The sequence below is a fragment of the Megalobrama amblycephala genome, linkage group LG1, assembly GCF_018812025.1.
Source record: "Megalobrama amblycephala isolate DHTTF-2021 linkage group LG1, ASM1881202v1, whole genome shotgun sequence".
Classification (NCBI taxonomy): domain Eukaryota; kingdom Metazoa; phylum Chordata; class Actinopteri; order Cypriniformes; family Xenocyprididae; genus Megalobrama; species Megalobrama amblycephala.
The window spans coordinates 29,661,402-29,676,564 of NC_063044.1; the positions used below are offsets into that span (position 1 = coordinate 29,661,402).

A 15,163-nucleotide genomic window follows, 5' to 3' on the forward strand; every position below is an offset into this window, starting at 1 on the left:
TTGTGGCTGTTCGAACACATTCGACCACATGAGCGTTTACACTATGAATCCGGTCTAAAGCATTTTCAACTACCTCTGGAAGTGGTCAAAAGTGGACAAGCTCAAAACATTTTAAACCCCGTTTACACTTGTATTTAGCGTCGTCCACTTGTGATCCGATCGAAAGCGCATCTTAATACAGGTGGAAACAGGGCCTTAGTGTTCAAAGTCTTTTATTCTCCTTGCCGTTGGAGGAGTTTGTTGCCATAATCGCCGATTGACTGTAGCCTATCCAAGCGTGCCACACAAGTCCTGAAAGTGAAGCCAAAGCATCTCGATCGCCCCCAGGTGGCTGGAAGCAGTATAGGTCATAAACCCCGCCCTCTCCATAAAATGTAATGGGACATGACAAACTAAACAATCAAATTAGACTTCAAATATTTTTTTCCAAAGACAATTTCTGTCATCTTAGGCAGTTTTTATCATACTGGGGTGTTAGTTCAAGTGTTCGTTCTTTAAAAAAGTTTGGTTTTAGTTAGTTATTTGATGCTATAAAAACTGGGGTCATGATTGACAGCTTCTCTGAGTGAAGTGATTCTTCATTGGTAACCAACAGACTTTTTTCTGGATCTTCGGGAGGTGACTGGAGCTTTAACTTTAATCTCTATATTTCCATAACTGTTTATTTCACACCGACATAATTAATTGTTCTGAGTGTGGCCGGGAACATGATATCGCGGTCACTACTGCGCAGACTCGGGCTCCAAGTTCACGATGGGCAGACTCGAGAATCAAGATGTCAGCGTCAAACTGACACACTGGCAGCTTCACTTACTACAATGGAAGAGAGTGAAGGTGCGTCAGCAATCTTTTTTTAGTCTATGAGCCTATCCCTTACATATTCCAAAATTTGTCTCTTAAATACAAATCTTTATATTTGTTGGAAATTACATACATCTGCATATTTCATGTTGTAGGCCTACCCGCTGCTCAATCATGGCTGTATTTTTTCTGCGAACTACAAACTACTGGACTCAACACGCATGGAAATATGAAAGAGGTGAGAAAAAGAACAAGACATTAGTGGGATGTAGTTTCTACTGCTTTATTAGAAGTAACATATTTTACAACTTTGTAGAAAGAAACTGTGAAAAGCTGTTTATATACAATGATTTTAAACTACTTTAAACAAGTATAGAAAATTAATAATGATGATAGGAAATATCTATGGCTGTTCTAGTTACGCAAGACCAATATAGTCACATCCTCACCTTAATAATGCTAATAAAAAAGTACATTTACTTTTTGTTCTTTTTAGTACATAATCATTTTAGAAACATAAGACTTCTCATAAACAAGTAGACCTAAACAAGGCGAAACATATTTACAGGTAGTGAAATTTCAAAAATATCGGGAGAACTGTTTCATCAGAAGTGAAAGGTTATGAACAAAAGGAAGACTTATGCTTGATTAGCTAAGCTTAGTAGTACTTATGTAGAAGAACAAAGAGGTCCAGAATGTGCTCCAAAACCACCTCAAGCTTTGAAATGTTTCATAGCTGTACACTTAGTATTTGTGCCTGAATTTGTCAAACTCGTATATTGAATAAAAGCAAAGTTTACATGTCATAGTTTAGTGAAATGGGCATGTTTCTCTTGGCGATAGCAAGACAAACTGGAAATGTCATCAAATGCAGGTCTTACAGTTGGGAATATTATTGGGGACGAACATACGAACATGTTGCAGAAAGCCAGGGGCATCACTACATAGTAGCGTTTCCCATCTCACGCCTTCTGACCAGACACGACAGATGTCATCGTCTAGGCTCATGGGGTGGGAACTGCTAAAGATGCAGACAACACTGCATGCTATATAACACCTCCCTGAGGAGTGACAGAGCACTAGCAGACCATTAGCAACCCCGTTAGCCATGTACCCAACACACAACACATATGCTCACTACCCAAACCAAAAGGAACTAGAATATGATTAGACCACATGGAAATGCTGGACCTGAGGGATCAAATTACATTAAAATAAATCAACTACACTGCCATGGCTTCGTAAAGCCCCAGAGGAAGAATTTCTGGTGGTCAAATGTCAAGCTGCAGCTGTTCAGTACTGAAATGAAGTGTTCGTGAGGGATCATGAACACGATGAGATCAGTTCCGCAGCGGTCAGCGGCTCCACGAGCGCCCGGCTGGTGGGTTCCGATCAGGAATGTTTGCGGAAAGGAAGTTGAGTGTCACTGAAGAAGTGACGCAGAGCAGCAGCCTAATAACACAGCTTAATACATCAATGTTCCACAATTAACTGTGGTTCCAAAAATGTGGTTATAAAAATAATGCAAAATAAAACAAATTTACACAAGGCAAGACTATAAGGCAGTGACTGGCAGGGATTCTGAGAGGGAGCTGGAAGAGCGCTGGCCAGCTCAGGCCTTTGTAAGTCGGTGAGGTCACTGAAGGAAATATGTTCAGTAAAATCATTTCCACTGATACAACACAACACTGAAAAAGATTCTAAACACTGGCCTGTTTTTGAGAGGCGCTTTTATGCACTGTCGTTATAAATGCTGAACTAGGATTTCAGGGTTTTCTTACCATCTCTCTCTCAAGCTTTTCCCCTTTTGAAGTGCTTCACAGATGCCCCTCTACATTCATACAAACACTTTTACAAAATGTATAAAATCATTTTAAATCAGAATATTTAACTTGTGTTGGTCTCTATATACCTCTGTTTTCATGTGCCAATCTGTTTCTGAATGCTAGACTAAATAAATATCACTAAAACTTCTAATCTCATTGTGTGTGTGTCACTCAAAAGCCCGGTGTATAAATTCTGACTGTATCAATTGCTGCTGATAAAACCAGGGGCGGAACAGGCGAGCTAAGCAATCATGAGCTGCTCCTCTTGTAACAGTAGCAACATGGATCCTGAGGAGACCTCACGAGTCCCATGTGATACACTGTAAGTAGTAAGGCAATTGTTATGTGGGTCACTAAAAACAACAGAGACAGAAAGAGGGTCGAAACACCCACAAGGCAGTTTGGAAAAACATAAGACAATAAATAAAAAGAAAGGAATTTCCTTCAACATTTCAGTTTTCTCTCAATCTATTTTTTTTTTTTTATAAAGTTTGTTAGTTTCAGGAGTGTCCCCAAGTCTTTGAAATGAAAGACGTGGTATTCTTCATATACTTTTTTTTTTTTTTATAATTAAAAAACAAGTCCATCTGTGACAGAACGTCTTACTTCATTAAATTGTCTTCTTTTTAAGACAACACATTTCCCTTTAACTTTCTTTCTGCAGACACCAGCAGACGGTCTTCTTGATGCAAAACAGTCAATCCTAATCCAATTAAAATCTTGGAAATGGGCTGACAGGTAAGTAAAAATACAAGCCCTAGAGTGACGCTTGTCAACTCTACTCTCTCAAAGTCACAAACATGTAGGTCGAGCTGTTCAAGCAAACACCTGCATCTTCCCACTGGATTCCTGGACATGGGAAATCTGGGTTTGAGCAGGAGCCGTGACAGCCGGGCTGGGGGTGGAGTCAGACCAATCAGATACACAGTGAGGGGAGGGGCTAGACCAGGGCTCTGGAGACTCTGGAGAAGGGGTCAGGTAAGGATGTTCACTAGGCACATGCAAGTAATGCTTGGGCGTCGCATCCATGGCAGAGGTGTAGCTGTGCTGGGAGGGCGGAGTGGGGTAATCCTCCGGGCCTGCGGTGCTGCTGCTCGCCTGTGCCGGGGGGGCCTGAGATGGGATAGCCTGTGCTTGCGAGGCCTGAGGGGCTGCTGTGGCCTGTGGAGGCTGAGCCTGCGGCTGCTGTGGCTGCTGTGGCTGGTAGAAAGCTGGAGGAGGCTGTGCCTGCTGTGGTGTCGGGGGAGTGGAGGAGCCCATGCGGGTGAGGTTGGGATTGGTAAGGGCAAGGCTGTGAAGTTGCTGCGGCTGCTGCTCTGCAATAGGCGGCAGTTTGACCGGGCTAATAGAGGGCGTGTTGGAGACGGGTGTTGGCTGCAGAATGGGTTGCTGGGCATTACGGAAAACCTGCTGCTGGTGCATGAGCATGCTGCTTTGCTGCAGTGTTGGTGTCTGAGGGAGCATGCCTGCTTGGCTACTTGCTGGATGCACCATGTTGACCATGGGCTGACTGCACTGAGAAGATGGAGGCATGCGGCTGTGCCAGTCAAACGGCACGCTTACTGGACTTACCATGCCCATGTTGAGGCTCATCTGGCCGGCATTCAGCACGTAGTTGTGGGGGCCTTGGTTGACGCCGCCTCCTTGCATGGCCACACGCCCTTGCATCGAGAGTCCTCCGTCACCCAGGTCACTCAGCTGTGCCAGGGAAACCGCAAAAGGGCTGGTGCCATCCAGGATACTGCTGTGCACCATGGGAGTGGAAGGGACAGACATGGAGGAGTGGAAAAGGCCAGGAGAGGGCATGGCAGCTGGTGAGGTTGGATTGGTGACGTAGCCAGCATTGCTGGCGCCTCCGCGTGGCGAATCCAACGAGTCGACAGGGGAAAGCGTGACGGAGCTCTCCAGCAAAGCACTCTGCATGTCTAGCGTCAGCCGTTTGTTGCGGCTTTTGGCGGAATCTTTCAGGCTGGTAGCATGCTGCCCACCCATGCCTTTAGCCCCTGGGCGACGGTTCTTTTTACCCTGCGGGGTGCTTTTCAGCCCTTGTAGGAAGTTGCTAGGAGGACACATGAGTGGTGAGAGTGTATGGCTACCAGACAGGTGGTGACCTGCCCCTGCATGGCCCTGCGGACTTCTCACAGTGTTATATTCATCGAGCAGCTGTACGATGTCATGGTGCATGCGCTCCTGGGCAATATCTCGAGGGAGCCTGTCCATGTGATCCGTTATCTCCCTGTTGGCAAAGTGAGCCAACAACACCTTCACTGCTTCACAACTACCTTCCCTGGCAGCCAAGAATAGTGGAGTCTCCTCCTGAAAATTATAAATAGATTAAAAAATTAACAACATGGCTGACATAGATATTATGAAAGCCTTCAAAAGTACATAACTGCATACCTTGAGGTCCTGCATATCTTTATTGGCACCGTTCTTCAACAAGGCAACTGTAGCTTCAACATTATTGACTGCTGCTGCCCAGTGCAAAGCTGACTTTCCTGTGGAGAGAAACCGTAATATGCAACCATCAATGAAACTTCACATCTGGAGCAGAAACTCTGTTGTTTCATTTTCTTTTTTGCTTACCAATTTCATCAACAGCATTGACATCAGCATGGCAGGTGATCAACTCTTCCACCATGCCCTCTACTGCCAGACGGGCCGCAAGGATCAGAGCAGTGGAGCCATCATACATGCGCGAGTCTAGGTCTGTGGCACGGTTCCTGATTAGAATCTGAAGATGCAAGAATATGGGATATATCAGCTCTGACTTTGCTTCAATAGACCATGTTCAAACATGTATTTGATTGTAGGTGACTTTACCTGGAAAACCCCCTGTGCATCAGCTGCTACAGCTGCATGCAGAGGTGTGCGGCCTGTGTTATCCTGTGCATTTGCATCAGCCCCAGCATCCAGGAGTCTTTTAGCTGCGTCAGCTCGGGCATAGCGTGCAGCCAGGTGTAGAGCGGTCTCTCCAGTGCGGTCGGTCTGAGCTGCGAGCGATGCTCCTTGGTAAATGAGGTCAGATATGATGTTGGCTGAGGATTCATCGGAGTCATCATCTTCAGTCACTTCTGGCTCTAGCCCACCTCCACAGAAGGATGCCAGCATCAGGGGTGTGAAGCCATCTATATGAAATAATAGTTAATAAATGTTTTGAATCAATTTGTAATCTGAAGTTTATCTATGCAAGGCCACCAATAAGGGGGGCAACTGGATCCAACCAAGGACCAAGAGTAGACAGCCAAACATATCATACCAGGGCCTCTGACGTTGACATCCATGCAGTCGCTGTCAAACTCTCCCTGAGGAGGTGTGAGAGCCATGGAAGGTGGCATACGGATATCTGCGGCTGCCAAGTGATGCTGTGTCCACTGTCTGCTGTCAACTGCATCCTCAACATCTGACAGAATGCTGGGCTCTTCCACCTGTACATAAAAAGCTGATAATATTAAGGCTGTTCATTCACATATATAACTGTTTCACTGATGCATACACCTATACATTGAAAGAGGAATGATAAATGTTCGATCACCTTAAGTCTTTTAGCCTCTGGGCAGTCTGTGTCTATCCACTGGTCACTGTGATCAGCCAATAGAGACTCTTCCACTGTCTTTGGCATGTGTCTGCAAAGAGTCATAAATGCTAATTAGTGCCTATGAAAGGGATATTTTGATGAAGTATACTGACAATTGCACTAATACTGCATTAGCGACTCACTTCATGCCCAGGGAGTCTTGGCCCACAGGTTCTCTGCGGTTCTTGTTACTGCTCGTTTCCTTCTTAAGGAAGAAGCCCTCAGGGAACCAGAGTGTGCTGTGCTCACGTTTGCGGCGGGCAATCAACATGCCCACCATCAAGATCACCAACAAGAATAGGGAAGCAACCCCTACTAGTAGTAGCTTACCCCATTTGGGAATATCATCTTCAATTTTTTCACCTGAAAGAGAATTGGCAAATGATCATAAAATTGCTAAAAGTAGGCAGCTGGACCAATGGGGCCAATGTAACGCAGCAGTTAAGTTGGTGTAAGTGTGGATACTTACTGCGCACTGCTTTAAGGGGGTAAGGGAAATCCAACATTTCACAAGCAGACAGAGCACCCAGGTAGTCAGCAGCACTGTTAGCATTGCGGAAGCAGTCATCTGAGTTCTGGGAGCATAGTCTGTTGTCTATCTCCAAGTATACAATGGACCTGCAACGGAGCCAAAGAGTATTTGTAAAGGTGCGCTCACATTAGCAGACAAAGAAGGTCCATTGCCAATATTTTATCTATGCACGAAGCACTTCCAAACTAAGCAGCTTCAAATTGGTCAACAAAGCAAATTCATGTATTCAAAGTTAAAAAAAAAAAAAAAAACGATGTGAAATCTGCAGTGAGAAGGGCAACATTCCTAGTGTGATGACTGCATTTTGACTGCAGAATTTTGTTGTACAAAGGTAAATGAAATTTCATTGTTTACTTCAGTAACCACAACTTACCCAATAACCTCCTGCTGAGGATTAAGCTCTCGTTTAATGAGTGTCCTGTGGCTTGTATAGGGTCGGATCATGTATTCTCCATTCTGATCAAGGCGGAAGCGCAATGTAGTGCGGAGGATTGCACTTAGTCTCTGTAGGAAAGCAGTTTGTGTCCTTAGCAGCTCCTCTGGAGGCAGAAGAACTACAATAACCAGCACATCTTCTGCAAGATCTTCTGGAATCTTCCCTGCACAATCCAGTCCATCCCAGCCACACTCTTCAGTATTGCAGCCTTGATCGCAGAGCCCATCTGCATAATGGTCGGTACAGTATGCCGCATAGATGGGGCTGAGGGAAGAGAGAGTGTATTAGAGAAAGACAATCACAAATTATCCTAAGATATGAAGCATGATAAAATAGTAAAGGACATACTTGCAGACTTTCTCTTTGCTCTTGCAGTCAAAGTTATCGAACAGGCACTCTGCATTGTTGCAGAACTCATCACACTGGCTGTTGTTGAAAAGCCGCCAGCAGCGAGGGTCTGTGCAGCGTGCCCAGGGGTTCACAGCCAAAGAGCAGTCACCTCCATCCCAGCGGCAGGCGAATGAATTACATTCTTTGTCACACACACCGTCATTGGCCTTGCCGTGACATTCAGCAATAGGGCAAAGAGGTGGTAGCGGCTGCATAACCCTGGTTTCCTTGGATTCACATCGTTTGCCTGTCCAGCCGGTGCTGCACTGGCAGTGGAAAAAAGGGAAGCTAATTTCCTCTGTACACAAGCCTCCATTGCGGCAGGGCTTGGAGGAGCAGCCCTCATTGCTGCGGTGCTGACACAGCGGCCCACCAAAGCCCTGAATACAGGTGCAACGAGCACCTCGTGAGGTGAGAGTACAGCTGCCACCATTGTAGCAAGGCAGCTCTTTGCAGTTCATGCTCCTCTCACAGTTGGCACCTGCGTACCCCTGAGAAAGAGAGAATGAGGAGTTAAATAGTTGCTTTTGAAGTTTAATACAGTACAGTAAAAATGGAAACACATGATAATGATATGCTTGATACATTATGTCATATAAGGCTTGAATACTCACAAGCTGACAGGTGCAAGTGTATCCCAGCAGTGAGCTGCCGGACACGGAGCATACTCCTCCATTCATACAGGGCTGAGACTCGCACACACTGAATCTATTCTGACACCCTCGTCCTGAAGGCAAAATGAAGTTAGTATTTACACACACCTCACAATCTTGCATATGTACCTCACCGACACATTTTTCAGTTTTCAGACATCCCTCACCTGTGAAGCCTGGCTTGCACACACACTGGTAATCATTGGGCAACTGTATGCAATCTAAGCTGTTGGAAGGGTTGCAGGGATTGGAAAGGCACTCGTTGATGTCTCCCTCACAGCGTTCTCCAGTGAAGCCTGGAGGGCAGTTACACCTGTACCCTCCAACCCTGTCCACACACGTGCCGTTATTTTGACACTTGAGTGTCCCCCGCGGCCATGAGGGAATTGAGCAGTCATCCTCGTTTATCTCACAAAGGACCCCTAAGAAAAGGTCATAATAAAAACATTACAGTGACATTATTTCAGCTTATGGATACTACCATTTAAGAGTTCATGGACAATAAGATTTCTTGAAAAAAATGAATATTGTTTTTAATACTGTTTTCAACATTGATAATAAGGAATGTTTTTTTTTTATTATTTGAGCAGAAAATCAGTATATTACAATGATTTCTTTAGGATCACATGACACTAGCTGCATTTCCATTCCATTGCTAATTGAAAATGCGCCCAATGGAAACGTACATTTCGCAGAAACTCATATCACAAATATTTTGTTCGCATGAGGTGGTTTTTCAGGCAATTCGAAAAAGGGATATTTCACAAAACTGCTGTAACTGTACCTGACTTACGTAAAAGTCGATCATTCTTTAAAGATGGTGCGGTATGTTTGGACAGAAGACAAGACAGAGTTCATTAAACTCATAAAAGACAAAAGAAATGGGAATACTGGATTCTTAACAACAAAGAAATGCCACAATTTATCAAGACTTTGAAGCAGATAGGAGGGAGAAACACCCAGAAACACCTCATATGTGGCCACTCCTAAGTATAAGGGGCTTTCCCTGCCATTAATGTTTGGATAACACGCCTATGTCTCCTTCGATTAAAAATAATGGGTAGTGCAGTGGCTGCGATATACTTAAACCTACTAACATCTGTTGCCATAATTTTTGGAATGACTTATTGCGGGAGAAAAAACATTTTAGCTGCATAGATGCCGTCATTTCACAATAAGTTTATCAACATTTAGAAAATAATCACACAAGTTTTGTGCAAATCTGTAATAGAAACCCGGCTACTGAAGACTGGAGTAATGATGCTGAAAATTCAGCTTTGCATCACAGGAGTAAATTACATTGTAATTATTTCTCTCAATATTACTGTTTTATTGTATTTTTACTGTATCAAATAAATGCAGCTTTGGTGAGCATAAGAGACTTTTTTTAAACATTAAAAAAATCTTATTAACCACAAACTTTTGATGGTAGTGTATATTTTGGTTTTTGGACTTGAGGCTAAAGGACTCTATGATTCAGGTATATTTGACACCATAATTTTAGAATTTTTATCTTACCTAGTGTTCCTGGAGGGCAGGAGCAGATGTAATGTCCCACCAGGTCAATGCAGGTTCCTCCATTCTGACACGGATGAGACTGACACTCATTGACCTCTCTCTCGCAGTTGTTCCCCTCATAACCAGGCATACACTGCAGGAAAAACAGGTCAGTCCAACATCTGTTCTGAAATATCTTCAGTTCTTCATATTCTATAGTTAATTAGGCCTCGTACTAGTATGAATGATAGTATATGCTATTTATAGCAGTGGTAAGATGACTTACATCACAGGTGAATCCTCCCATGTAGCTCCTGCAGGTGGCACCATTGAGGCAAGGTTTGTCCTCACAGTGGTCAAACTGGGACTCACAGTAACTGCCTGTGTAGTCTGCAGGACATTTGCAGTAGTGCGTGTTACCAGTATTGACACAGTGTCCACCATGGTGGCAAAGCTCATCTGTCTGGAGACCTGTGTGTGAAAGAGAGTGTGTGGACCATTGATAAGGAGAAGATCATAGTGAAATTGTATATGTCAAAAAAGTTCACATCCATTTCTATATACCTCTCTGTCTGGCTGCAACTTCACAGGACACTCCTGGGATGTCACAATAACGACCTGACCAGCCACCCAAACAGTCACATGTGAAGGAGGCATCTTTCTGTCTACAGCGGCCACCATTCTTGCATGGGTTAGAAGGCCTGCACCAATCAACTGGATACTAAAAGAGAGATAAAGAAATTAATTTAAATCTGTAATTTATTTTACAATTTATTTTCATTGATTCCATTCTATCTTCGATTTATTTATTTATTTATTATTTATTCTATTCTAATATTTTATTACCTGGCAACGGGGGCCAGTGTAACCTTTCGGACATGAGCAGCGATATGACTCCAAGGCATCTTGACAAACTCCTCCATTAAGGCACGGTTGAGAGTCACACTCGTTCACCTCGTACTGGCAGTAATCTCCAGTGAATCCTGAGCGGCAGGTGCATTTGAAGCCATTGATCCCATCAGTGCAGGTACCTCCATTAAAACAGGAGCTAAAACAAAGGGAAGATGATTTGTTTATAAGCTACTATGTAGGGCTGTGCAATTAATTGTAATTGATTTTCAATTCTGGCTTCCAACTATTATGAAAACAAGATAATTGAAGTAAAACGATTATTGTGCCACTACCGCCTTCTGTCCAATGCACCGTCCTTTCCTTCACTGTGGTGCACTTTCGTTCCTCCCTAAAAGCCCAAACTTAACATCTAAATAAGCCAAATAAGTGAGTGTTGTAAAATGCAGTCTAGTGTTGCTAAACTGCGGGACATGTTTGATATTAAACAGCGTTATTAAAAGCACATTAAGCTGCAAAAGGGACACTGTTCCCCCAGGGGACTTTCTGTGCTCTCTGAGTCATATAAGAAAATGGGCTTCTGATACAGGCCTAAACGCGTACAAACAAAAATGTAGAGGTACACAGTTGAGAAAGAAAACGATTGTGTATCAGTATATTGGATCCATGCAGTAGCTCTTAAAGTGACAGCAGCCTAATATCCCTGCTGCAGTCTGTCATTAATGATGATCAAACAACAAACGATAAAGAAAATCACTAACAGATCTTGACTGAATAACTTAAGTAGCTTTAATAAGGATTAATCTATAATTAATGTGTACAGTTTGATTATTCAAAGGCAATTGCTTATCTGAATACCACTGTTAGTAGACTTAAAACACTGTTTATTTAGTTTTATTCTGTTGTATTTATTTGTTGGTTTTGTTTGTAATTAGTTTCTTTGTTCTTACTGTATTGCTGACTGTTTATGTAATCATTTTAAGGACATTTTTCTTACATTAGTTAACCTAGCATTAGTTTTTATTTAAGTATCGATAATTTCGTAACTTCACAGATATTTAAAATAACTAATCGTGAAATAAGACTTGAAGTAAGATCATATCAGCCACCAATAATCGTGATTTCAATATTGACCAAAAATAATTGTGATTTTAGCCATAATCAAGCAGCCCTACTACAGCTTTTTTTTGTAAGCTATGAGCGACTTCATGGTCTCACCTTTCAGTGCAGTCTGGTATGTTGGTCTCACAAAAAAGGCCTGTGAAACCTGGTTTGCAGGTACATGTGTAGCTGTTGACGTAGTCGGTGCAAGTGCCTCCGTTCTTGCAAGGTCCGCTTTGACACTCATTCACCTCGGTAGCACAGCGAGCCCCTGTGAAGCCAGGCAGACAGCTGCAACGGAATGAGTTCACTCCATCTGTACAGGATCCTCCGTTCAGACAGGGGTCTGGCAAAATTTGAGAACACCATTAGACCATGCCAACCACGCAGAGGAAAGGTTTCTATGATCTGCAATAAAAACTTGGTCTATGTTTGATTTGACTCACTTGGTGAACAATCGTTGATATCAGTTTCACAGTTGGGACCAGTGTAGCCAGCACGGCAGGAGCACACGTAGCCACCCAAAGTATTAGTACAGGTCCCGCGGTTCTTACATGGGTTAGAGGTGCATTCATTTATGTCATTGTTACACAACTGACCTGTGGTGTGAAGGACACTCAGAGTTAAGACATGCTTCAGCAAAATCAATTCTTATAGACTTGAATCAGAATGTGTTTAGTGACTTACCCTGCCACCCAGGTTGGCAGTTACACTGGTAGCCCAGGTAGTCGGGTGTGTGCACACAAGAAGCATGGTTGGCACAGGGGTTGGGAGAGCAAGGTGTGAGCAGTTCTGCACAGGTGGGACCACTATAAGGTGGCTCACAGAGACAGGTGAAACTGGCGACTCCATCCACACAGGTGCCTTGATTTAGACATGGGCTGGAGGCACACTCGTTGATGTTCACCTGACATAAGTTACCTGAGGTTGGGAGTGAAAGACAGCTGTCAGAATGTAGCTACTGGCAAAAGCAGTGAAATTCCTAAGAACTTGCAGGGAAACATTACACCCTTTTCAGAGGTTGAAAATAAAATACGAGAGGACAGTCTGTTCTTCCTGGTAGAACAATATGTAATAAAATCTCTTTTCGTTGTTATTATTCTAATACACATACTGAGCTAATGTAACATATCTCACCTCTAAAACCCTGCCGACACTTGCAGGTGAAACCATTGAGCTGGTCGATACAGGTGCCTGCATTCTGGCAGGGGCTGGGTAAACAATCGTTTCGGTCTATGTCGCAGTTCTTACCCACCCATCCAGGCTCACAGTCACACCGATAGCTACAGGAGCAATACAAACAAGAGTCACACTCAAAACAAGTCCCCATTTATTTACTTCCTAATGGTTTTAAAGGTTGTAATGGAGCCGTACCCATTAGGGTCATCCCTGCAGGTCCCGTGCAAACATGGGCTGCTGGCACACTCATCCACTTGTGAATAGCAGTATGGGTCGTGGAAGCCTTCAGGGCACTGGCAGTGGAAGCCATTCTCATCATCTACGCAGGTCCCTCCGTTGCGACAGGGGTTCGACTGGCACTCATCAATCTCATCTTTACATTGAGGTCCTGAAAGGGAGGGAAGTTTATAACGAGGTTTCGGTGGCACTTTATTTTACAGTGTCCTTGTTACTTATTTTACATGTATAGTAACAACAGTAAATTATGCATAATTACAAGCAACTAACCTGTGTAATCAGCATGTCAATTAATATTACTCAGTAATTAACTGTATAATTACACAGCAACAAGGACAGCTTAGAATAGTTTAACCGAGGTTTCTCTTCTGTATCTCCATGAATTTGCAAGCTCAAGGGGGTATTTAAAAAGTATATAAAAAAATAGGGGTCTCACCGGTAAAGCCAGGTTTGCAGACACATTCATAGCGGTTTATGCCATCTTTGCAGATTCCGTAGTCACAAGGGTTGCTAGCACAGTCGTCAAAGTTGATTTCACAGTTGGTACCTGTGTGGGAAACAAAAACCTTCTTTAATATGAAATGCAAAAAACGGAATATCGCTAATACAGGTGAATTAGTAATACATCATCCCTCACCTGAGGTGCCATGTTGACACTGGCAGATATACTTGTTGACTCGGTCCACACATTTGCCGCCATTCTGGCAGGGGTTGCTGTGGCACTCGTTGAGCTGGTTCTCGCAGCGGTAGCCAGTGTAGCCAGGATCACAGTTACAAGTGTAACTGGCAATGCCATCTATGCAAGTGCCATGGTGGCACGGGTCAGGCTTGCAGTTATCGATGTTGCTCTCACACAGCCTTCCCTCAAACCCTGAGGACAAAGAGGAGATGTGTAAGAGTGAATAAGCAGAGAATGGTGCTTTTCTGTTAGCCCGACATCTCAAGAGCTGAGTGAGGTGGTGAGAACGGAGAGGTATCAGATTTACATGAAGTCTCTGCTGCTCTACAGGTTCTTGTATTTGTGGTTCTTGCCTGTCAAGAACAATTTCCCCTTTGCGGACCATTACTGCACAAGCTAGGTGAGACAAAACTGCATTGTCCTTGTTCATAGTATTTCCATTTTCCTACCGTCCGCTCATGATCACTGTGATTCAATGCCCTGTATTTGTGTTTTTGTCTGGGGTGTAAATACTTCCTCGGTTTCGCTTGTTCTCTTTATCCTTCTTATCCAGCACCCCCTAGACTGCCCCCCTGCTTTTTTGGTCTGAAAATATCTCTCCTCTTTCCCCAGTCTCGATTAGTTTTTTCTCTCTTTTCTGTCTGCTACCTCCGTTTCCTTCTTTCTCTCTCTTGTGAAAGGTTCTACAGTTTGGAGTCTCTGTTCCCGTGGTTTCCATGCCGACAGGCTGTCAAGGCAGCAGCCTTGTGAGGAGCAGGGCAGGGCTGGGCTGCAGTAGTGAGAGAGAAAGTGAGAGAGCCCTTCACAGGCCTCACAGACCTGCTTTTGTCCCCTCGAGTAGCAGGACAATACCCTGCGTCCCAGCTAACGGGACAGCTCAGCAGAGGGGAACTGGAGCACGGAGAATACCAAACAGCAGGCCATTTCAGACAATACACAAACTCTACATCTCTGCTTTCTAAAAGCCAAGAGACACATGCGGTACATACTGTATCTTTAGCCCAAGACATTCACATACAAGCTCATGCTAATTTGTTGGACAAATCAATCCCAGAAAAACAGCCATTCCTACAAGCACAACTATGTGAAAAGCTTTGGTTGTGCCATACGTCGCTGTGTGGGTATGCATTGCGGGTTACAGATGAACAGATGTCGGGGTGATGACAGAGCATAACCCCCAACATCAGCAGCTGTCGGCCTTGGTGACCCTGTGACATTGGGGTCTGCAGGGCAGAGGAGGGGGATTTGGGGCTTTTCGTCAGTATGCCCAGCATTATGATCACAGAAACATGAAGTAAAGCATCTGACCCTGAGATCACTACAGGCAGTTGTATGGATGTAGTCAGCAATGATGATTTTGACTTTGAACCCTGAAGGGATCCACAAAACTCTCACACAGCAGGCAC

General features: G+C 43.9%; 1 protein-coding gene across 1 annotated transcript in view; it reads right to left on the bottom strand.

Moving 5' to 3' along the window:
* Window positions 1–1,063: 1,063 nt before the first annotated feature.
* Window positions 1,064–15,163, bottom strand: part of notch3 (notch receptor 3) — a 32,124-nt gene continuing 18,024 nt past the window's right edge. The window contains exons 11-33 of the mRNA XM_048188591.1: window positions 13,716–13,949; window positions 13,515–13,625; window positions 13,037–13,229; window positions 12,800–12,945; window positions 12,350–12,583; window positions 12,109–12,261; window positions 11,780–12,008; window positions 10,559–10,760; window positions 10,277–10,433; window positions 9,999–10,183; window positions 9,734–9,866; window positions 8,383–8,637; window positions 8,177–8,289; window positions 7,521–8,053; window positions 7,110–7,436; window positions 6,674–6,822; window positions 6,348–6,567; window positions 6,163–6,253; window positions 5,887–6,055; window positions 5,451–5,755; window positions 5,214–5,361; window positions 5,028–5,125; window positions 1,064–4,943 (exon numbers count right to left, since the gene is read on the bottom strand). Of these exons, the coding sequence (XP_048044548.1) occupies window positions 3,444–4,943; window positions 5,028–5,125; window positions 5,214–5,361; window positions 5,451–5,755; window positions 5,887–6,055; window positions 6,163–6,253; window positions 6,348–6,567; window positions 6,674–6,822; window positions 7,110–7,436; window positions 7,521–8,053; window positions 8,177–8,289; window positions 8,383–8,637; window positions 9,734–9,866; window positions 9,999–10,183; window positions 10,277–10,433; window positions 10,559–10,760; window positions 11,780–12,008; window positions 12,109–12,261; window positions 12,350–12,583; window positions 12,800–12,945; window positions 13,037–13,229; window positions 13,515–13,625; window positions 13,716–13,949 (5,885 nt within the window). The 3' untranslated portion in view covers window positions 1,064–3,443. The remainder of the gene's footprint in view (window positions 4,944–5,027; window positions 5,126–5,213; window positions 5,362–5,450; window positions 5,756–5,886; window positions 6,056–6,162; window positions 6,254–6,347; window positions 6,568–6,673; window positions 6,823–7,109; window positions 7,437–7,520; window positions 8,054–8,176; window positions 8,290–8,382; window positions 8,638–9,733; window positions 9,867–9,998; window positions 10,184–10,276; window positions 10,434–10,558; window positions 10,761–11,779; window positions 12,009–12,108; window positions 12,262–12,349; window positions 12,584–12,799; window positions 12,946–13,036; window positions 13,230–13,514; window positions 13,626–13,715; window positions 13,950–15,163) is intronic.